The sequence below is a fragment of the Leucoraja erinacea genome, chromosome 8 (genome assembly GCF_028641065.1).
Source record: "Leucoraja erinacea ecotype New England chromosome 8, Leri_hhj_1, whole genome shotgun sequence".
NCBI lineage: Eukaryota > Metazoa > Chordata > Chondrichthyes > Rajiformes > Rajidae > Leucoraja > Leucoraja erinaceus.
In genome coordinates, this window is record NC_073384.1 from 59,962,525 (window position 1) to 59,987,171 (window position 24,647).

Genomic DNA, 24,647 nt, shown 5'->3' on the forward strand with positions numbered 1-24,647 from the left:
AATCCTTGACTACTGATCTATCCCAAATGCTATCCCCAATTTCTCAATGCCCTTCACTCTTGTACCTTGGTCAGTGGTTATCCTTCTGTAATTTGGCATGCAAAAGAAAGGCATATCTCTGAAATATGACATGTTCTGGAGAATTCGATGCTTTGATTGATTTTGCAACAAGCCCATAAATGAAATAATTGTGTCTCATTACACATTGCATTTGATCGTCTCACAAGGTGTCTCGGCCAGTTCCTTCGAACAGGGAAATATCATCATAGGTTTTGCAGGATCATTATCAAATAGAGTTTAATATCTTATCAATTAAGAGGACATTAATACACATGTCCAGATGGTTTAAAGAAGAATCTTTTTTTTAAAGTATATTTCTGTTTTGAGATTTGGTGAGGTCATTCCAAACCCTTAGGTTGTGACATCTGACTGTTTTGCCAGCAAAGATCAACTGGTTAAAATTGAAGGTGCAAAGCGGCTCAGATATTATGAAGGGGACAGAGGGAGAGTAGGAACCAGAGAGAGACCTGAAAACAGGGAAAATAATTTTAAGATTTAAGAAGGAACTGCAGATGCTGGAAAATCAAAGGTAGACAAAAGTGCTGGAGAAACTCAGCGGGTGCAGTAGCATATATGGAGCGAAGGAAATAGGCAACGTTTTGGGCCGACACCCTTCTTGAGACTCACTTAAGATTTATGTGTTCTGTAGCATGGAGACTAAGCATAGCAGCAAACTCTGAAGAAGGGTCTCGACTCAAAATGCCACCCATTCCTTCCACCCAGAGATGCTGCCTGCCCCGCTGAGTTACTCCAGCATTCTGTGTCTATCTTCGGATCAAGCTCAGACTGATGGGTGTATCAAACATTAGTAACTCAAGTTGAAGGTGTGAATGAAAACGAAGCGAGGGAAGTCGGGATAGTGTGAAGGATGAATTGGATAATCGGGTCCATAATCACCAATGGCATGGATCACTAAGGGAAACTGTTCTAGTCTTATCACGCCTCTAACATAAAATTGTTTCAGAGTTACAAACTAGATTTCACCCTCATCTTGCAGAAACAAAGTACTGCAGATGTTGTTTAAATGGACATAAAAGGACATAAAGTGCTGGAGCAACTCAGCATCTCTGGAGAACTTGGATTGTCTGAAGTCTGAACAAGGGTGTCGAACTGAAACATCACCTACCCAAGTTCTCCAATGATGCCGTCTGACCTGCTGTTATTCCAGTACTTTGTGTCCTTCACTCTCATCTTGTATGTTCTAGCCTAAAATACAATTTGAGGCCAATTTCCAGATTCCATTATAAAAACTGGAAATCACTTCAGAACTTGACTTTCAAAGCTGAAATGTTCAGGTTTAATGATCCATGGAAAGCTCGTTTCAGGAGGACCTAGGATACCTAGAAAAAAAACCTGTGCTTCCAGGGCCAACCTTAGATGAAATAACTTGCTCGAGTAGTTTTTAAGCCTTCCACAAGGCCTTGGCTTTTACCTAGGCCAAAATAATCAGCTTCATGGAACAATAAAAGCCTTTAGATACATTTTCTTGTTCCCTGCCTGGGCGAATATCTGGTAGAGTTGATCACATGCCCTTTACAGATTTGAGCTGCTTTTCATTCTATTCCATTGATGTCACATTAGCTCCTCAAAGGTCAATATCCAGCCGAGGGAAGGAACAAAGGACCTGGCGTGGGGGTGCGAGGGGGAAGAACAAGGGGGAAGAACAATGGACAATGGAGGACCCAGCGCCGTGAGGAGGGGGAGGGAGGAGAACAAAAGGGGACCTGGCACTGGGGTACTTTGTAACTTTTTAACCACCCGTATGGGTGACTATTTGCACACCTTGAGTGTGCAAGCAAAGACTTGTGACAGGTGACAATAAAGTCAATTCAATACCATTTTAATCCTGGTTATAATGGAATAAAAATCTGAAGTGTAGATTAACGAGAAGCGTGGCTTCTGGCCTTCACGATGCAACATGCCCCCGTTATGTGCTTCAGCACCTAAAGCCTCCAGCTGGTAGTGGCACCCACAGCAACACAGGTCAACAGGCATTACCGATGATGAACATTTATAACATGGATTCCCAGAAATTGGAGATCACTTGTTTTGGCTCACTTTACAAATGCTGATTACAGTGCTGGTGCCATATCGGAGAAATACATGGAAGTGGGCAACACTGCATAACATGTCTCATGCAGATCCCAGTGGGAGCTACTGTGAGAAGCTCACAGCTGCCGAATGATTTTTGTGCTGATCACTGGTAAGAGCATGAGGCATTCAAAGAGCTTTCCCCATGGCAACCATAGAACAGCTGCAAAAAAAGGTTGCCATGGAAGTGAGAGAGAGAGAGAGAGAGAGAGGGGGGGGGAGGGGGGGGGAGGGAGAGGGAGAGGAGAGAGAGAGAGGGAGAAAGAGAGAGAGTGTGGAGGAGGAGGAAGGGGAGTGGGAGGAGGTGAGGGAGAGGGAGAGGGGGACATCCAGCATCTTCCGTGGTCCCCATGACACTACAAGGTTATGGATGACAAGCGACTGGGATGTGTTGTGCTTTACATACAGAGGCTGTAAGCAGTGATTGGAGAGCAGTTTCTATCATTCTGACCATGGAAAAATCCGAGACTGACAGAGACTACATGCAAGTCATTTGTTTCATGGTGCCAACCCTGTGAATCCTTTTTCACTGCTGAACCCAGTGCTACAGTATGCGCTGTTGGTTTTCCCACAAGTGACGAGCAAAGGCCATAGATCACATGCAAAAATGCTAATTGATGAAAGCAAGGGAATAAATGTTTAGTGAAAGAATTGCAATGTCAAAATGCTGATGCCAGGAAAGGCCAGTGTACCACCTTAAATAGTTTGGCTAATTTCCCCATGCGCATGGTTTGAACCAGAAATGATCATGAGCGCAATTTAATGTGCATAGTACAACCTTTATACATGATCTGCACATTCATAATGATGATAATTGATTCAGATTATAGGCTAGAATATATTTTTAATGTCCGTTCTGTAAAAATTCTGTTAAATAACAATTCATAGTCCTAAGGTGAATTAATTTTTACATTGTCATGTCAGCTCTTTGCCGTTAATCTCTTTTCCTTGCCATCATCCTGCATTCTTTTGAATTGCTCTAATTCAGATATTCAACGAGTCATGTTAATAACACCTATGGGCTCTGATTTTCCATACTATATAGCAAACCATGTCCTATTGACTTCTGTATATAAATATACAATAATCCTTTTGGTTTCTTTGACAGTCTTAAATGCAGTAAAATCACACTGAGGAATGAGGAGAAAGTATGATATACAGTTGCTGTGCATTACAATTGTCTATGAACAGTCAACCAAAGCCATAATTGGATTTTCAACACATTGTGCACATTAATCTAATACATACATGCTTGTTAGGTTGTTGAGTCCAAAGAACGCTCCACTTGGAATGATGTGCAGACTGGTGTATTTAAATATCCTGAATATGGAAGAAAAAAATGAGACATCATTATCACAATATAAAGATTTGAAACCTTGTTTGGAGACACAAGAAACTGCATATGTGCTGGAACCTTGAGCAAAACACAACGTGATGGCGGAAATCAGCGAGTCAGGCAGTATCCACGGAGGGAATGGACAGGCAACATTTCGGATCAGGACTCTTCTTCAGACTGATTTACATTGTTTATTTGGCATCCACTGTTCATTAAAAATCCACAGATTGTTCCCACCCATCAATATGTAATGTGCAATATGCAATTGCAAATTTGCCAATGTTTTGATCACTGGGATTATGGGGTTTATTTAGTTTAACACAGTCCAGACCAATGTAAGTGTGTGTAATTAAGTTGAATAGAGTTTTGGAACCTGTCCTAAGTTTCTTGGGACAGTCCATAGCAAACATGTCAATGTACATACCATGCATGACCAACAGTGTTCAACAGCACTTCAGCCAAAGGAGATTAACTTGACAATAAAATTCAGGCACCACTGCAATAGTGCACACAGCTGTAGTGCAAAACTTTAAAATAGATGTAAAGGCTATATAGAGGGAGCAGAGGAAATTCCAGGATGGGTGATTTTAGTTGCCTGAAAGATTTAAAGCCGAATTGTTTTGCTTGGAACAAACGAGATTGTGAGGGTATTTGATAAAACTATATCAAATCATGATAGACACAAAATGCTGGAGTAACTCATCGGGGCTGGCAGCATCTCTTGAGAGAAGGAATGGGTGACGTTTCGGGTCGAGACCCTTCTTCATCCTGAAGAAAGGTCTTGACTCGGAAGATCAGTCTGACGATGGGTCACGACCCCGAAACGTCACCCATTCCTTCTCTCCAGAGATGCTGCCTGTCCCGCTGAGTTACTCCAGCATTTTGTGTCTATCTTCAGTTTAAACCAGCATCTGCATTTCCTTCCTACTTATAAAATGAAGAAGTGTATCGACAGAATAGATGGAAATTATTTGTCTATTCTAGGTGGAAGAATCAAGGACCATTGAATGAAAGAGATTGGCAAAGAAGCTGAAAGTGATATGGATAAAAGCTGTTTTTTCACTGCGGGTGGGCTGGATCTGTCATGCACTGTCAGGGACGACACTTTCCATGGCAGTCAAGAGGTAGCTAGATACAGATCAGAAAGGAAAGGATTTGTCGGGCTGAGTGGGACTAGTTTCTCTGGATTCACTGGGGCAAATGCCATAACCATTCAATTATTCTGTGAATTCATAAATGCAAATGCGTAAGATGCAGTGTACTTTCATGATATTTTCTCAGCTACAATTTAGAATATAACACTCCTATGTGAGTTAGAATTGGTAGGTTTATCTCCAGTATAAAACAGTGTCAGATGTACAATCTTTTACTTCGATGATTCACAGGTCACAACAAGAACTGAAATGAGAAACATGCATCATTAAAAGGTGGTCTACTCTTTGTATTTTTTCTGCCAATCACTTCAGTGATCATCTGTGTGCCACAGAGGATTTCTGGTATGTAAAATACCAGAATGATCCTTCCTCTTTCAATGTCTTTGTAACACAAGTCTCTGTCTGCATCACAAACACAGCCATAACGGGAAATTATGTGTTACAGAGGTGAGGGTAGAGATCTGATAGTCCTGACTTAACAGACTCTCATGCCTTCTTACTCTGTATTAAGAAGAAAACCCATACTGATGTTTAGCAGCATGGAAATAAGAGGGTGGGGCTTGAGGAGTAAAGTAAGATGTCACAAGGTCAAAAGAACTAAACAAAGCTCTTCGCAAGACAAAAGTTCAGAGCAGTATTGACCAGACTGCAGTTTATTTTACATTTCCCTGGTGTTAAGAAAGATTGGCTGTTCTGACAAACTATTTCATGCTGCACTGAGCATTGATAAACCCATTGAATTCAGAATCCAATATCCTTGTATGCACAGACTTTAGATGTTATGTGTTCCCTTATTAAGACTCGCACTAACACATTCCATACACATACTTCGGACATTGCAAATAAATTTACAGCCAATTACGTAGTTCCTCGCACAGAAACTGAATTTAGACTGAAGAAGTCCTGACCTGAAATCTCATCAATGCATGTCTTCTGGAGCTGTTTCCGTACCTGCTGAGTTACTCTAGCACTTGGTGTTTTCCTCAAGATTTCAGCATTTTCATCTCATTGTGTTTCTCAGGAAGTCACAGGTCAGAAATAGACCTTTCGGCCCAACTTACGCATGCTGACCAAGGTGCCCATCTACACTAGTCCCACCTTCCCCCATTCGGCTCATATCTCCCTAAACCTTTCTGTGTAACTGGCCAAATACCTTTTAGATGTTGTTACAGTACCTACCTCAACTACCTCCTGTGGCAACTTGTTCCATATACCCACCATCCTCTGTGTGAAAAAGTTGCCCCCTCAGATTCCTATTAAATAATCCCCCCACCTCATCTTAAACCTATGTCCTTTGGTTCCTGATTCCCCTATGCTGGGTAAAAGACTCTGTACATCCACCCTATCTATTCCCCTCATCATCTTATAGACCTTAACTATAAGAGCACTTTTCATCCTCCTACACTCCAAGCAATACAGTCCTAGCCTGCCCAACCTCTCCCTTTAGCGCTGACCCTCAAGTCCTGGCAATATCCTCGTAAATCTTTACTGCACTCTTTCCAGCTTAACAACATCTTTCCTATTCAAGGTGACCAAAGCTGAACACAATACACAACTGTGGCCTCACCAGCACCTTATTCAGCTGTTACATAACATCCCAACTTCTATACTGCAAAAACCCTGGCTGTTAAAGGCTAATGTGCCAAAACTGAAAGCCTTCTTGGCCACCTTATCTACCAGCAAAAATGTCTAAATAGTTCTAAATAATTTCTCTCCAAACAGTTTCTCAGTCAGCAGCATGTGAAGGAATTCAAATTTCACAATGTAATAACAACAATTTTTGTTAGTTTTAGGTTTTCTAGTAAGACATGTTCTGAGATACAATGAAAAGCTTTGTTTTGCATGCTTTCCAAACAGATCCGATTTACCATACATATATGCAATCGTCGAACGCAAGTCCAATAGATACTCGAAATACAACAGAGTCACTCCATCTTTGCTCTGTGAAATTAAAGAATGATTCCATATAAAAGCCTTGCAAAATGTTGCTGTTCCATAAATATTTTTGTTTGTGGCTGATACAGGATAAAACTTTTGTTAGACAAAATAAATGAACTAGTTTGCATATCCATCACATGGCCAGATTTGGAATGTCAGATCATAAGGCATGTCCAATTTAATTGCATCGGTGTCACCACAAATGTGCTGCCAAGCTACTGTAGCGTGACAGCTCACATTTCATTTATGGTCATCACAGTGTGATGTTGGGATATGCGGCTTCAGACAAGATGATATAAATTGGAATTTGTATGTCTGGCTGGATATCATTGCCTTACAGTCATTACGTGCTGATGACTGTGGTTCATTTACTGAAGCCTTTATTGCATTAAATCGAAAATAGCTACAGCCATCACATCCCTTTATGTACTTTGTATCCCGGTGGCTACATTACAATGGGAGCCTTTAGACCTACTGAGGAAAGATATATTGAGGCAAATTATACTTTTGCTTAACCTGGTACAGCGCAAATGGGTTGGTTGGTGTAATTGCAAGTATAAAAAGCCCAATCTCTTTCACCTCCATTAATTTTAATATTTGGGTAATCAAACAGCCTCAATTATGAACATGATCATTCTCATCCAATGTTTCTCTTTGCACCTGGATAACATCATAATCTGAAGCAATAGAAAGGTGAAAAAAGTACCCTGCTGTGATCATTTGAATCTGTCAAAATACAACTGTAATAGCACAACCCTTGGAAAAGATGTTTGTAGCTGGTTGCAAAGGCGACTAGTGTCTTCCAAATGGTGATGCTCTGTTCTACATTTGTAAATCTGGTAAAAGAATGAGCTGGATCTTTCAAGCATCAAACAAGATGTTTCCCTCAGCCAACATTGCATTTTGACCAAAGAACCAAAGAAGTAGAACTCTGGAAGATCTGTTGCTAGTCTGGTGACATTAACAAGGGAGACCGGGCGTGGGGGGGGAACTGTGTGGATCAGTTTCATCCTGTCTAGCCAACCCTCAATGAGCAACCATACATGTAGAACTGAATATGTAGAAAGGATTAACAAACGCATCAGGAACGCTGGCTCCGTCCTGGGGGGCGGAATTGGATTCATGGGAGGTGGTCTTGAAGGGGAGGATGCTCCTCAAACTGCAGAGCATCTTGGACAATAGAGCTCACTCCCTCCATGACAAACTGGTCAACCTGAGGTACTCCCACCCCCTCCCCCCCCCCCCCCCCCACCCCACCCCCCAATCTTTGCACACCCCCAATCCTTTCCATTCATCACTTTAATTTCATGTTTCACTTGTCTTCTATTTTATGACTGTTGGCAGATCAATCGTATTATCTCGTATCGTATCGTGTCATGTCGTGATTGAATCTCAATTGCTATTCATTTAATGAACACTATATATTCTTTGAGAAAATGTTTTTTTCATTGTGCAGATGAATATTATCATTCTAAAGCTTTCTTAGTTCTAAGCACCAGGCCAGCATTTTAATTGTGCACAATTTAAAATCCCCTGTCTAATTTAAAGAGCATCGTGACTGCACATTAACTCATCATATTCTTTAATTGCACTTTGCAAATGACTCCTGGTTTGTTCTCTTAAAGGGTCACTCTGCAGTTTACAGCAGTTATCTCACTTATCGGTTTTCTTCTAACAGTTGCATTTGCCATTGTGCAAGCTTTTATCACATTCAAAGTTTAACAGCTATTCATATAACACCAAACAATGAAATAAAATATAACCTTAATTTATTTATAATTATTCTTCGCAATACCCTGCAAAATATTCCTGGAAAGTAAAGCGATTTAAAATTAGAGGCAATTAAATAGATAGGATCTAACAAAGCCAAGAGGTAATTGAGTGCAACGAGGCACATCCACACAGTACCTTGGACACAGAACTGTACAGCAGAGAAAGAGGACAAAGCATGCCCTTTGGCCGGCAAGTCTGTGCCAAGAGATGCCAATCTATACAAATCCCATCACATGCACAAGGCCCACATCCCTCGATTCAGTGCCTGTCCATGTATCTGTTTAAATACCTCTTAAATATTGCTCTACATTTGCTTCTACTGCTTCCCGAGGTGGCAAGTTCCAGGAAAAATGACTGGGTACCCTATCATAATGTTATGTACTTCAATTAAATTGCTCCCCAGCTTCAAATGCCCCAGTCCAAGTTAGTTCAATATCTCCTTATCGCTAATACATGCCAGCCCAGGCAACTGCTGGATTGGATGAGGTACTGTGAGTGAGTGTGTGTAGCTCAGAGGTAATGTACGAGTAAAGCGATGGCGTGTGTGAAGTATAGGTTTTGCTTGAGTTTGTTTTTATGGAGAGTAGAGATGTCCAGCATTACAATAGCTCGATGTAAAGCCAACAAAGTGATTGGTGAGGTATTCAGCAGCAGATAGGTTGAAATATTTGCCTGATTCCTGAGTATTTCTAGATTATTTTGTTTTATAACAATAATTAATTATATTGATTCATTGATATTTTCACCCATAGAGTTGCGAATCTGTGCAATTCTCTGCCAGTGGGGGCCAATTCAATGTTTTCAAGAGAGAGTTAGATTTAGCTCTTAAGACTAACAGAATCAAGGGATATGGGAAAAGCAGGAATGGGGTACTGATTATGGATGATCAGCCATGATCATATTGAATGGCGGTGATGGGTCGAAGGGCAGAATGGCGTACACCTGCACCTATTTTCTATGTTTCTTTTTTCTTTGTTTCATCAGTATAGCTGTGCAGTAAGTTAAGAGGTAACTTCTGATATTATAACTTTTGTAGCAAAGACATTATCAGTAAACTATCTTTACTTTTGGATATTTTGGGATTTTATTGACTGATGATCCATGGGTAACAATCTTAGAGAGATATACTAGGTCATTAATGAAAGATCAGCTAGTGCCACACTGGATAGCAATAAGGTAACACAGCACCATTGAGAAATATCTACTCTGATAGATATCCATTGTTTTTTGATTAATAGCACAAGACAGTAGCCAGTGATTAGTTGTCAAGAGTAAACCACAATAAAGTGAAGTGTAAAGTACTTTGTTCTTTTCTCATCCTAATTCTTACTGATGACATTCACAGTGATATTAATCATTTTATAAATGCCAATACTGTGTTAGGTAGTATAACTTTTCTGGACTCTGTCTCTCTCTTCATGTAGTAACATATTGCTCAGATGAAGATCTATGACTGCATCACATTGGCAAACCACCGCTCAATGGAGAATTGTAACTACTTATCGATTGGCTCTGTGACTTGCCTACTTTATCTGTTGGACAGCATCTTCAAACATTCTCCCAAAATCAAATTAGAACACATTGTTGTCCACAGAAAGTTGCCTTGAAATTAATAAATTAAAACAGTACATAAGCAAACTTGTCAGATGCTTAGATTATTTTGGAGAGATAGACTACCAGAACACAGAGACAAAATAAAAAACGTAGATTTTTTAATGACTTCCTGACAATGATCTAGATAGCAAATAACAATGGAATTGCTTAACATAAGAATATTAATAGATAAATTACAAATATAAAGACTAAATGCCAGGGACGACTTGTATACACAAGTTCTACTTTGAGATACACATTTTAACATGAAATTGCATTCACTTTTTTTGCTTGAGTGTAACTTTACAATCAGCACATTTTCTCCCAATACACTTGTGATAGATTATGGATGTATTTGACAAATGTCACACCAAGGTTTACTTTCAGAACACATTTGGCAATTAAAGGCTCGGGGCAATTAATCCAAAGGCACTATTTTACTTTAAAACTGATTGCAAGAGTTACGCCTTATCTATTGCATCATATTATGACTGTAAATAACCGTTTTCCAGCACTTCCAGGGGTCCAAATGTTGCAACAATGCTGATGTTAGCAGCATCCAGAACAACAGCAAGCTCGCAGTTCAAGTGATGGCATTGGGGGGTTTTCTGTGAATACAATGTACAGTAACTTCAGAAGCCGTCTTTAATTATAAACCACTTTTTGGGTTTTTGAGACGTTTACCAATTTCCATGCCAATTTTGAATCACTGAACAGATGTCAGTCCATGTTGATGTATCAAAACTATTAACAAATTTGGAATAAAACGATTATTGACTATTATTCTCAAGGATTGCAGAGCCGAAATGTGATATCAAGAGTTTTAACCGATGAAACATTTTGATTTGAATGCTTTCCCGAAGTCCTCATCAATAACCTCATCAATTATCTTTGTTACCTTTTCACACAACTCAATCAAGTTTGTGTTCCATGACTTTCACCTCATCAAGCCATGCTGACTCTCCCTAATAAGTCGATGTTTTTCCAAATGCAAGGAAATCCTATCCCAAAGAATGTTATCAATAATTTCCCTACCTGTAAGGATCACCTGCTTATCATTTACTGGATTATCCCAATTGCTTTTCATAAACAAAAAAATAATGTTTGCCCTTCTCCAGCCTTCCTAGGACCTCGCCTATGGTGCAATAAGAAACAAAGATTTTTGTCAAGGCCCCATTAATCCCGTCCTTTGCTTTGTTCAATAACTTGGGATAGATCCCAGCAGGCCCAGGAAATTATCCTTAATGTTCTTCAGGAGAACCAACGCTGCCTCCTTCTTAATATCAACATGCACCAAAATGTCAAATAAACCCTCCCCGATCTCCACATCCAGCATGTCTGTTTTTGTTTTTTTTTTTATTGTTGCTCTAGTTTGCATTTAACCATATAACATATAACCATATAACAATTACAGCACGGAAACAGGCCATCTCGACCCTTCTAGTCCGTGCCGAACACATAATCTCCCCTAGTCCCATATACCTGCGCTCAGACCATAACCCTCCATTCCCTTCCCATCCATATAACTATCCAATTTTATTTTTAAATTATAAAAAACGAACCTGCCTCCACCACCTTCACTGGAAGCTCATTCCACACAGCTACCACTCTCTGAGTAAAGAAGTTCCCCCTCATGTTACCCCTAAACTTCAGTCCCTTAATTCTCATGTCATGTCCCCTTGTTTGAATCTTCCCTACTCTCAGCGGGAAAAGCTTTTCCACGTCAACTCTGTCTATCCCTCTCATCATTTTAAAGACCTCTATCAAGTCCCCCCTTAACCTTCTGCTCTCCAAAGAATAAAGCCCTAACTTGTTCAACCTTTCTCTGTAACTTAGTTGCTGAAACCCAGGCAACATTCTAGTAAATCTCCTCTGTACTCTCTCTATTTTGTTGACATCCTTCCTATAATTAGGCGACCAAAATTGTACACCATACTCCAGAATTGGCCTCACCAATGCCTTGTGCAATTTTAACATTACATCCCAACTTCTATACTCAATGCTCTGATTTATAAAGGCCAGCACACCAAAAGCTTTCTTTACCACCCTATCTACATGAGATTCCACTTTCAGGGAACTGTGCACAGTTATTCCCAGATCCCTCTGTTCACCTACATTCTTCAATTCCCTACCATTTACCATGTACGTCCTATTTTGATTTGTCCTGCCAAGATGTAGCACCTCACACTTATCAGCATTAAACTCCATCTGCCATCTTTCAGCCCACTCTTCCAACTGGCATAAATCTCTCTGTAGACTTTGAAACTCTACTTCATTACCCGCAACCCCACCTATCTTAGTATCATCTGCATACTTACTAATCCAATTTACCACACCATCATCCAGATCATTGATGTACATGACAAACAACAGTGGACCCAACACAGATCCCTGTGGCACCCCACTCGTCACTGGCCTCCAACCTGACAAACAACCATCCACCATTACTCTCTGGCATCTCCCATTCAGCCACTGTTGAATCCATCTTGCTACTCCACCATTAATACCCAACCATTGAACCTTCTTAACCAACCTTCCATGAGGAACCTTGTCAAAGGCCTTACTGAAGTCCATATACACAACATCCACTGCGTTACCCTCATCAATTTCCTGTGTAACATCTTCAAAAAATTCAAGAAGATTAGTTAAACAAGACCTTCCAGGCACAAATCCATGTTTACTGTTCCTAATCAGACCCTGTTTATCCAGATGCTTATATATATTATCTCGAAGTATTCTTTCCATTAATTTGCCCACCACTGACGTCAAACTAACAGGTCTATAATTGCTAGGTTTACTCTTAGGCCCCTTTTTTAAACAATGGAACAACATGCGCAGTACGCCAATCCTCCGGCACTATTCCCATTTCTAATGACATTTGAAATATTTCTGCCATAGCCCCTGCTATTTCTACACTAACTTCCCTCAATGTCCTAGGGAATATCCTGTCCGGACCTGGAGACTTATCCACTTTTATATTTCTCAAAAGTGTCAGTACTTCCTCTTCTTTGATCCTCATCGTTTCCATAGCTACTCTACTTGTTTCCCTTACCTCACATAATTCAATATCCTTCTCCTTGGTGAATACCGAAGAAAAGAAACTGTTTAATATCTCCCCCATCTCTTTTGGCTCTGCAGATAATTGTCCACTCTGACTCTCTAATGGACCAATTTTATCCCTCGTTATCCTTTGGCTATTAATATAGCGGTAGAAACCCTTCGGATTTACTTTTACCTTACTTGCCAAAGCAACCTCATATCTTCTTTTAGCTTTTCTAATTTCTTTCTTAAGATTCTTTTTACATTCTTTATACTCCTCAAGCACCTCATTTACTCCATGCTGCCTATAATTATTGTAGATCTCCCTCTTTTTCCGAACCAATTGTCCAATTTCCCTTGAAAACCATGGCTCTTTACAATTTTTACGATTTCCTTTCAACCGAACAGGGACATAAAGATTCTGTACTCTTAAAATTTCACCTTTAAATGTACTCCATTTCTCTTCCACATGTTTCCCAAACAAACTGTCCCAATTTTCTCCTCAAAGTTAGCCTTTCTCCAATCAAAAATCTCAACCCTAGGTCCAGTTTTGTCCCTCTCCATAATTATATTGAAACTAATGGTATTGTGATCACTGGACCCGAATTGTTCCCCAACGCATACCTCTGCCACCTGACCCATCTCATTTCCTAACAGGAGGTCCAGTACCGCCCCTTCTCTAGTAGGTACTTCTATGTAATGTTGCAAAAAACTATCCTGCACACATTTTACAAACTCCAAACCATCCAGCCCATTTACAGAATGTGTTTGTCATCACCTTGGCAGCGGAGGAGGCCAAGGACAGATACACTTGTGTGGGAATAGGGAGGTGGATTGAAGTGGCTACCTAGAAGTGTTGAGTGCCTCAGTCAGTCTCTGCAGGATGGGGGAGCGAGAGGATCACGTCTCTCAGTCTGAGCTGTGAATAACACTGAACACATGTCTACTAAACTGTGTGGTCTTACTGAACTGTCAGTACCCTTAATGTGGTTAGAAAATATAGTTTGGAAATGCTAAAGCTATGTTGCCTTTGGTTTTGAAATGCTAAAGCTATGTTGCCTTTGGTTTGGAAATGCTAAAGCTGTGTTGCCTTTGGTTTGGAAATGCTGTGTTGCCTAATTAAAGTTGCCTTGCCTAATTAAAGTTGCCTTGCCTAATTAAAGTTGCCTTGCCTAATTAAAGTTGCCTTTGGCTAATTAAAGTTGCCTTGCCTTCTATATAATTAAAAGTCTAATTTTGACCACTTCCTATTTGCGCTTTATATCGATTTTAGAAAAAAAAACACGCTACCACGTACGGCTGTGATTTTGGAAGTGGTAAGAAACCGCACTTGAATTTGGTGGCCTGCTTGAAATGGAATTTCAAAGAATAGCCGTGAGTCAACTGCCAATTCACCAGCCGTGAGTGAGTGAGCTGCCAGCACAACAGGCTTGAGTGACTGAAGGTTTGAGTGACTGAAGGCATTTTGAGAGGTGAAATACATGAGGTTAAATGACTGGAACAGTAAATTTATAGACATTTGGGGCATTTTAGTACAGATGCACCCTAGGATGCAAGTCCATGGCTTCCTGATGGGGTGGATGGGGTGGTAAGGAAGGCATGCAATATGCTTGCCTTCATCAGTTGGGCTGTTCAGAATAAAAGTTGGCAAGTCATGTTGCAGTTGTATGGAACTTCAGTTGGAGTTTGGAGAAGTGTGCGCAGTTCCGATCGTCACATTAATGGAAGGACGCATGGCTTTGGAGAGGGTGTAAGAGAGGTTCACCAGGTTGTTGCCTGGATTGGATATAAGAAGAGGTTTATTTAGAACATTTATCCTCAATGCTAGAGCATCGAGCAGAGAAGCAATTTGATAATAACATTATGAGAGCCAGAGATAGGGTCGATGACCAGAGTCTATTTTCCCAGGATGGGAATGTTAAATACCCGAGGACATAGCCTAAAGTGAGGGGTGGGGGGGGAGTTTAAAGGTGATTTATGAGGCAAATCTTTTATGCAGAGGTTTTGGTGCCTGAAGTATACTACTAGGGCAGGTGGATAGATAGCGAAGTTCAAGAAGCACTTAGACAACTACAGGAACAGGCTGATTATAGAGGGATGTGGACTGTGCGTATGCAGATGTGATTATTTTAAACTGGCATTGTGGTTGGTAAAGTCTTGGTGGGTCGAAGAGCCTATTGCTATGCTGTACTGTTCTACTTTCTGTCCTATGAAACATATAACGTTCTGTGCGGCCCAGACAGAGTAAATATGAGGGTGGTATTTCCTCCCGGGACAAGGCTGGTCATGGTGGTGCAGCAGTAGAGTTGAAAGTTTATAGCGAATGCAGCGCCGGGGGCACGAGTTTGATCCCGTCTACGGGTGCTGTCTGTACGGAGTTTGTATGTTCTCCACCGTGACCTGTGTGGGTTTACTCCAAGATTTTTGGTTTCCTCCCACACTCCAAAGACGTTCAGGTTTGTAGGTTAATTGGCTTGGTGAATGTAAAAATAGTTTCTAGTAGGTGTAGGATGGTGTTAATGTGCGGGGATCGCTGGTTGGCCAGACCCAAGTCAAGTCAAGTCAAGTCAAGTATATTCATCACATACACATACGAGATGTGCAGTGAAATGAAAAGTGGCAATGCCCGCAGACTTTGTGCAAAAAGACAAACAAACAAACTACATACACAATGGAACAGAATCACATATTCTTTTACATATTAAATATTGTGGGCGGAAGGAAAAAGGGAAAAATAACCCAGCAATTAAAAAAAAAAAAAAAAAAAAAGCAGTAGTGGTTCAGTAAAGTTAGTCCCTGGTGAGATAGGAGTTTACAGTCCTAATGGCCTATGGGAAGAAACTCCTTCTCAACCTCTCCGTTCTCACAGCATGTCAATGGAGGGTTTGCCTGACCATAGCAGCCGGAACAGTCCGTTGCAGGGGTGGAAGGGGTCTCCCATGATCTTATTGGCTCTGGAGTTGCACCTCCTGATGTGTAGTTCCTGCAGAGGGGCGAGTGAAGTTCCCTTAGTGAATTCGGCCGAACGCACTACTCTCTGCAGAGCCTTCTTGTCCTGGGCAGAGCAATTCCCAAACCAGATTGTAATATTTCCGGACAAGATGCTTTCCACAGCAGCTGAGTAGAAGCACTGGAGGATCCTCGGAGACATTCTGAATTTCCTCAATTGCCTGAGGTGTTAAAGGCGCTGCCTTGCCTTTTGCTCACGAGTGCTGCGGCGTGTGATGTCCATGTCATATCCTCAGAGATGTGGACTCCCAGGTAATTAAAACAGCTCACCCTATCCACAGTATCCCCATTTATCCTCAATGGCGTGTATGTCCTCGGATGTTGTGCCCTCCTAAAGTCCACGATCAGCTCCTTCGTTTTTTTGATGTTCAAGAGGAGGTTGTTGTCCTGACACCAGAGTGCCAGATCAGCCACCTCCTCATCGCCTTCTCATCATTGTCTGAGATCAGGCCCACCACCACAGTGTCATCAGCAAACTTGATTATTGAGTGGGCCGAAGGGCCTGTTTCCACGCTGTATCTCTAAACTAAACCAAAAACCAAACTAAAACTATGAGGAGGGGTTATGACCTGAAACGTTACCCATCCTTGCCTCTCCAGAGATGCAGCCTGACACACTGAGTTACTCCAGCACTTTGTGTCTATGTTTGATATAAACCAGCATCTGCAGATCCTTCCCACACAAACTAAAAGTAGGGTTCACTGTTCACAAACAAGACATTGCTGATTTAAGGTGTGCCCATAATGGGCAGTGATAACATGAATTATTCCTCTCCTCTCTGTGGGTCATGAGTCTTTGGAATTCTCTTTTTAAAACACAGTGGAAGTAAAGTCTTTGAATATTTTAAGACAATGCCTGATCAGCCACGGTATTGTTAAGTGGCAGAGCAGGTTTGAGAGGTCGTAGCCTTTATTTACTCCTAATCTTTGACTGCATAGATTAGAAACATTCATTAACCTGAAATGTTAACCTTGTTTGTTCCTCTACAGATGATGTCTGATCTACTGAGTATTTCCAAAACTTTCTGTTCTTATGTTAAATTTCCAGCAGTTGTGGTTTTTCATTTCCCGATGCTTGAAGAACTGTGGGCCATGTAAAAGGATGGGGTGCAGGAGGTAAGTGTGTGAGAGTAAATTGAACATGATGTCCATCAGGTCATAAAGTCATAACTGATAGGAATAGAATTAGGCCATTCAGCCCATCAAGTCTACTCCACCATTCAATCAGGGCTGATCTATCTCTCCCTCCTAACCACATTCTCCTGCCTTCTCCCCATAACCCCTAACACCTGTACTAATCAAGATTGTGAACCTGTACTGATCAACCATGCTCTAATTGATAAGCATTGGTGATAAGGCTATAAAACGGTACGGTGTGTGTGGCACTAATTAAACAGTTGCTGCAAGATCTCATTCATTAGCTGATCTGGATCAGGAGTAAGATTAGAAACTTTTTTCCTTCACTGCCTGCACACCTTTGGGGCATGATCCCAGTTTGCCGTTTCCTCACTTTATCACATGCCTGGAAAACTGCCTGGCTCACTACAGATAGATGACCAACATCCCTCATCTATCAAGTTCTTGTGTTCTACACGTGAGTGTGCAGTTTCACTGTTCTCCGCCATGCCTTCAACTATGCACCAATGACCGGTGAAATTATTTCCACCACAACATCAACTGCACCCTCCCTTTGAGGGATGCACAGGCTGCCTTTAATAGGGCGGCCACAGTGGCACAGCAGTAGAGTTGCTGCCTTACAGCGCTTGCAGTGCCAGACACCCGGGTGCTTTCTGTACAGAGTTTATATGTTCTCTCCGTGATCACGTGGGTTTTCTCCAAGATCTTCGGTTTCCTCCCACACTCCAAAGACGTACAGGTGTATAGGTTAATGAGCTTGGCGTATGTGTAAATTGTGTGTAGGATAGTGTTAATGTGCAGGGATCGCTGATCGGCGCGGACTCGGTGGGCCGAAGGGCCTGTTTCCGCGCTATATCTCTAAACTAAACTAAACAGTGCCAGCAAGCCACTCAGGAAATTCAGTCCTCTGGTGATAAGTCAACAAAACATTATTGTAAGCTTGAGTTGTTCACTGAAATCTTGGCAATGGGATAGCATGCGACTGAGGCTGACTGTGCATTGAGAATCCCAAGGCTAGTTTCCAGTGATTCTCCATAGAGAGCACCACTCTTCATTGGGTGGCACCACCGTAGTGGCTGCCTCACCAGCAGCTCGTCAGTCCTTTTGCCTTTTTTTGTTCTTTTTAGTGCGTCTAAATGTATGTTTTAATGTTTCTCAGAATGCCTGGTCACCTTTATCAGTCACTTACCAGACACCTTTATCAGTCACTTACCTGGATGGAGATGCATCTCTTCTCCATGTCGCATGTTCGCCCCCCGCCCCCCCAACAACTGGATAGGTGCGGCCTTTCCGGACGGAGACCATCCCAGAGCTTCAGCAGCAGGCGCAGCACTGAATTACTATCGCGGAGCCTGGGATCCTGTCGAGGATCGCCAGTGTTGGAGCTCCGTCCAGTGGGGCCTGCTGACTTTAACATCGTGGAGCTGGGCTCTGCGGAGCTTCTAGGCGCGGGCGTGGCACTAACTTTAACGTCGCTGAGGCCTGGGATCTTTTACTGAGGATCGCCAGTGTTGGAGCTCCACCCAGCTCAGCCTATGGATTTCAGAAGCCGTGGTCTCCGGCGAGAAGTGGCCGATTCGGAAACTCCAAGCCGCAGAGTTTGTTCTGATCCGTTCCGACGCCGGAGTTTCGATCATCCCGGCGAGAGGGCCTGTACATCGAGCCGTCCGTAGCGGCGACTGCGGAGGGTTATAGGCCCCGACCACGGGTGAACAAAGAGGAAGATGACTGAACTTTATTGCCTTCCTTCACAGTGAGAAACGTTGATTCTGCTGTGCTGGATGTTTATGTTCAATTGTGTATTGTGTTTTTGTTCGTATGGCAACTCAAATTTCACTGTAGCTATTGGTTCATGTAACAATAAATGTGAACGAACTTGAACAGTCTGAAGTTATCAATAATTATTGACCATTTGCCTAGCAAGAACATGAGGAATGCATATTGCTGTTGATTGCACTGCGAAATGATCATTTATTGCTTGGTATAATTTTAATACACTAATATACTAATATACCAGAAAGTAGGAATTTTTGTGTCTAAAACTTTTCTTGCAGTAGTCAGCCAACAAATGAGGTAAAAGTTGAAAGTCATAGCATATCGCTCTCTAATAATAACTTGGTCCATTAATAATGTATATTCTGCCCATTAAGCAGTGAAATGTGCAACATTGTTGAGGAACAGGACTGTTTGGTGATATTGTACTTTCCAGGTTAGATGTCAGCATCAGCATAAACATTACACCAAAATAACTTCTGCAATTCATCTTGACTATAGCGCCAGGAAACCAATGAAAATATTCCACACTTTATGCCCATTATTTTTTTTTAACCAAAATTTCCACAGAAAATAAGAAACCACTGATTTGGTACAATTTGAAACATAGCAAGAATGTTGGATTATTAGTGCACAGTTTTTGAGTAATGGATGCATCTATACATTTGAGAGCAGGGAACACATGGGTGAAGGTCGAATCATATTGGTATCCATTAATGTTAGCAGATATGGAGTACATGTCCATTTGAAGATCATGACCATAATCAAGGTTGATTGAATACCAGAATTGTTACTTTCCAATGCCTTCCATTTACCCCTCCTGCACTCAATATATACTAGCATTTGCGCCACATGTATTCTAATGTTGCTGTTTTAATTTCTGAAGAAACCCATTACAATTTCCCAATTATCCCAGGGAAGATTGGGTGAACGTATGAGGAGCATTTGATAGGTCTGGGACCATACTCACTGGAGTATAGAAGCATGAGGGATCTTATTGAAATCTATTGAATAATCAAAGGCCCAGATGGCATGGACATAGAAAATACTAGACTAAGTGGGACCCATTGGGTCCCATGTTCACACGGGAGGGCTGGTCCCCCGACGCAATATTCCACCTCGCCACAAATTCCAATATTGGGGGCCAGTAGGGGGGCTTTCTAGAGTGCTGGTATGGGTTCTTGGGATGGCAGCTCAGTCCCATAAGCCTGATCTGCTGGCAGCTCACTCACGGCTGGTGGGCTGGCAGTTGACTCATGACTATTCCTTGAAATTCTTTTTCAAGCAGGGTGCAAGGCCACCAAATTCAAGTGCAATTTCCTACCACTTCAAGCAGGGTGCAAGGCCAGCAAATTCAAATGTAGTTTGACACCACTTTCAGCATGGTGCAAGGACACCAAATTCAGTGCAGTTTCATACCACTTCAAGCAGGGTGCAAGGCCACCAAATTCAAGTGCAGTTTTATCCCATTTCAAGCAGGGTGCAAGGCCACCGAATTCAAATGCAGCTTCATACCATTTCATGCAGCGTGAAACCACCATAAAACCACACAAAACATCAAACTCACACTTCAGTAGACATTCAGTGTGTTCAGTTGATTAACAGCTCAGACAGAGTCGTGACCTCTCCCTCCCCCATCATGCAGAGACTGAGCCACACCCACACTTCCGGGTTTTATAACCCCTCCCCCCCCACCCACTGGACGAGGTGTGGCTTTCATGGAGTGATTGACAAGAGAGAGATTCTCAACATTTAAAAAAAACCTAATAACACTTTTATTTTTCATTGATGGGAAGAATTCTCTGCACCTGCTCAGCGGAGGGGGACTGAGTAAGATGGCTAAAAATCACAGCCATAAATGGTAGCGTTTTATCTAAAATCAATATACAGTGCAAACAGGAAGTAAGTGCATTTGCAGTAGTGCCTTTTAACTTCAAGCCAAAGCACCCAAGCCACCATTTGCAGCTAGTGCCTTTCAACTTCAAGCCAAAGCAACCAAGCCACCATTTGCAGTAATAGTGCCTTTCAACTTCATGCTACCATTAGCAGTAAATAGTGCCTTTCAACTTCAAGCCAATGCACCCATGCCTCCATTTGCAGTAAGTAATGCCTTTCAACTTCAAGCCAAAGCTCCCAAGCCACCATTTGCAGTAAGTAGTGCCTTTCAACTTCAAGCCAAAGCAACCAAGCCACCATTTGCAGTAATAGTGCCTTTCAACTTCAAGCCACCATTAGCAGTAAATAGTGCCTTTCAACTTCAAGCCAATGCACCCGCCACCATTTGCAGTAAGTAGTGCCTTTCAACTTCAAGCCAAAGCACCCAAGCCACCATTTGCAGTAAGTAGTGCCTTTTCTACTTAAAGCCAAAGCTCCCAAGCCACCATTTGCAGTGCATTTCAACTTCAAGACAAAGCAAACGCCACTATTTTCAGTAAGTAGTGCCTTTCAACTTCAAGCCAAAGCACCCAGGCCACCATTTGCAGTAAGTAGTGCCTTTTCTACTTCAAGGCAAAGCTCCCAAGCCATCATTTGCAGTAAGTAGTGCCTTTCAACTTCAAGCCAAAGCTCCCAAGCCACCATTTGCAGTAAGTAATGCCTTTTAACTTCAAGCCAAAGCACCCAAACAACCATTTGTAGGCAGTGCCTTTTTACATCAAACAAACCATATTTTCATTTTCAAACCACATTAAGGGGACTCACAGTTATGTAGACATTTGTTCAGTGTTGTTCAGAGAGATGTGACACTTGGCTTCATCCATATTGAAGAGACTGAGTGAGGCACATCACTTCCTGGTTTTATAGCCCCCCCTCCCTCCAGCAGGGGCAGCAGAGAGAATGGTGAATTTAAAAAAATATATATATCTCTCTGATTTGTCATCGTTGGGAAAAATCCTCTGCTCCTTTAGGGCTCTGAGCGAGGTGGCCAAAAATGACGGCCATAGGTGGCGGCGTTCTGTCAGAAATCGCAGCACAGTGGGCCAAAAGCGGTCAAGATCAGAGTTTTAGTAATATAGATAGATGTTTCTAGTAATGCGATAGACTGGCACCAAGATATTGGGTATTTTTAAAGCGGAGATTGATAGGTTTTTAATTAGTTAGATTAGATTAGATTAGATTCAACTTTATTGTCATTGCACAAATATGAGTACAGGTACAACGAAATGCAGTTTAGCATCTAATCAGAGGTCATCAAAGGTTACGGGGAGAAGGCAGGAGAATGGGGTTGAGAGGGTAAAATTGGTCAGCCATCATCAAATGGTGGGATAGACTTGATGGGCCGAATGGCCTAATTCTGCTCCTATGTCTTATGGTCGTGTAATTTCCCATGTTATCACTGCATTATTAGCGGCAGTCCTTACACTTTTTTTTCAGATCTATATGTTACTTAGATTTCCACATTGAATATATAGTGGATTCACCCTTCTGATGGACCTTTTGCCATGTTCTCCCACTCTAGAAATTGTTGCCTATTCAGACATTGCCAAAAAACTGCATTGGATCTTTTATAGTCAGAACAAACAGGAACAATGCTTTGGTGTCAACTTGCCATTTTACTTCGGAGTCACGTGAGTGACTACGTGAAGAACCCCGCCAGGACGCATGTGTGTCATTTATGCATTCCCTCCTTATGCCTCATCAGTCGGGTATTTAGGAATATACAGTAGACTTCGCGTCTGGTATTTTGCTAGTACCCAATTGGCCTACTCAACCATGGGTCCCGGTGATACACGACATAGTATTAGAACCATGCATCACCATCCATCATAGACCTAATTTACTGGTTCTTCCCGCAACAAGGGGTAGTTACCCATGTCATAATTATATAAACCTATTAATTTATAGTTGAAAGCACCTCTACTACATCTGGGACTGACGGACCGAACAGTGGATATTATTTCAGCGGCCCACAGACAGTCCACCAAAAAACAGTACTTGGTGTCATCCAGAAATGGGAAGTACTGTCACAACAATAAACATCACCCACAGATCTATGAACATCCCGTCTGTTCTGCAATTCCTGGCAAGCCTCCATTACAATGCGAGGCTCAGTCATAGTGCCATCAACTGCGCCAGAAGTGCTCTGTCAACATACCTGTGGCAAGGAACAGAGCAGCATTCTGTTGGGACACACCCTGGTAACCAAACTCATGAGGGGCATTTTTAATGTTAATCCCCCAAGAACCAGGTACTCCCAAATATGGGATGTGAGCATTGTACTGACCATGTTAAGAAACTGGTCTCCAGTACAGCTCTGTCTCTACAGAAACTGACTATGAAAACAGTCATGCTGATGGCCTTGGTCACGGCACAAAGGGTCCAGTCACTACAGAAACTAAGGCTGGACAACATGATTATTTCATCTGGAAATTTAACTTTTCACATCAATGAAATAGTCAAACAGAACAGACAGGGGTCAGCAGGGCCTACCCGACAGATGGTCGTCTCTGTATTGTAATACAATTACTATTATATATGGAGTATACTAAGATCATCAGAGGGAAAGAAATGCCACTTTAATCAGCTACAAACAGCCACTCAAAACAGTGACAGTCCAGACCGTCTCTAGATGGCTAAACAAAAAAAAGGTCCTAATAAAGGCTGGAGTAGACACTAGCATTTTTAAATCTCACTCCACCAGGGCTGCAGTTACATCGGCAGCTATGAAGTTGGACGTTCCTATGGACCAAATCCTCAAGACAACAAGTCAACGGAGGAAACTTTCCAACGACTTTATAACAAACCAGTCATTGAACCTGGAACATTTGCAGAAACAAATTTAAGTTCTGTTATATAATTTACCCCATAAATAGGGGCAATAATTGGTGTTAATATATTTATCATTGGGTTTCAATATCGTATTGATGTCTAATGATGTTAACTCTATTCTCCCCATAATCAAAGCAGATGTGATGCATGGACTCGTTTCCACGGCATGAAATCACAGAGCTTTAAAATCTTCACGGTCACTCACGTGACTCCAAAGTAAAATAGTAAGATTAAACGAGAACTTACCAGTTTGAAGTTTGATCGTTATTTTATGAGGAGTAACATTGAGGGAATACGTGCCCTCCGCTCCCACCCTTGATCATATACTCAACTGGTATCTCTTCTCTAATCTTGCTAGGTTTAGTCATTACAGTTATCTGTGATTTTACACCGCTGCTTTGAAGAATGACATGCATGCGTCCTGGCGGGGTTCTTCACGTATTCCCTCAACGTTACTCCTCATAAAATAACGATCAAACTTCAAACTGGTAAGTTCTCGTTTAATTTTACTGTTACTCTTGATGAAGATGCATTCTCAGGAATTGCAGGTTTCTCAGCAACATGTTGTTTGGAAATTACTCAGATGAAAGACTTCTTGCAATTTTATTCATACTAAAGGAGAATCAAATCTAAGTGAGATGACATTACAGTTTGAGATCCCAAACATTGCATCTTGCATAACGCTGGTATCAACTCCTTAAATCATCGCTGCAGGTTGCAATACAAACCAAAAAACAATGGATTGTGGTTGAGGCACCAACTACTTTTCCTACTTGAAATGGATTTAAATGAACTATAGCGTATTGCTTTTACCTTGCAAGGAAAATGACAGTCAATGACTCCAGAGTGAAGACATAATTTAATTAGGAAAAAATGATAAAAAGTTGGCAATATTTATCAAAAGGCAATGTAAATAATAAAACTCCAAGGAATCAATACCTTAATTTAGTTATTGATTTCAATGTGTTTATAAGGTCT

The 24,647-nt window shown here is 41.6% G+C and overlaps 1 protein-coding gene across 1 annotated transcript in view; it reads right to left on the reverse strand.

Annotated features, from left to right (window-relative positions):
• Positions 1 to 24,647, reverse strand: part of LOC129699760 (lutropin-choriogonadotropic hormone receptor-like) — a 149,783-nt gene that overhangs the window by 66,496 nt on the left and 58,640 nt on the right. The window contains exon 2 of the mRNA XM_055639804.1: positions 3,400 to 3,471. Within this exon, the coding sequence (XP_055495779.1) occupies positions 3,400 to 3,471 (72 nt within the window). The remainder of the gene's footprint in view (positions 1 to 3,399; positions 3,472 to 24,647) is intronic.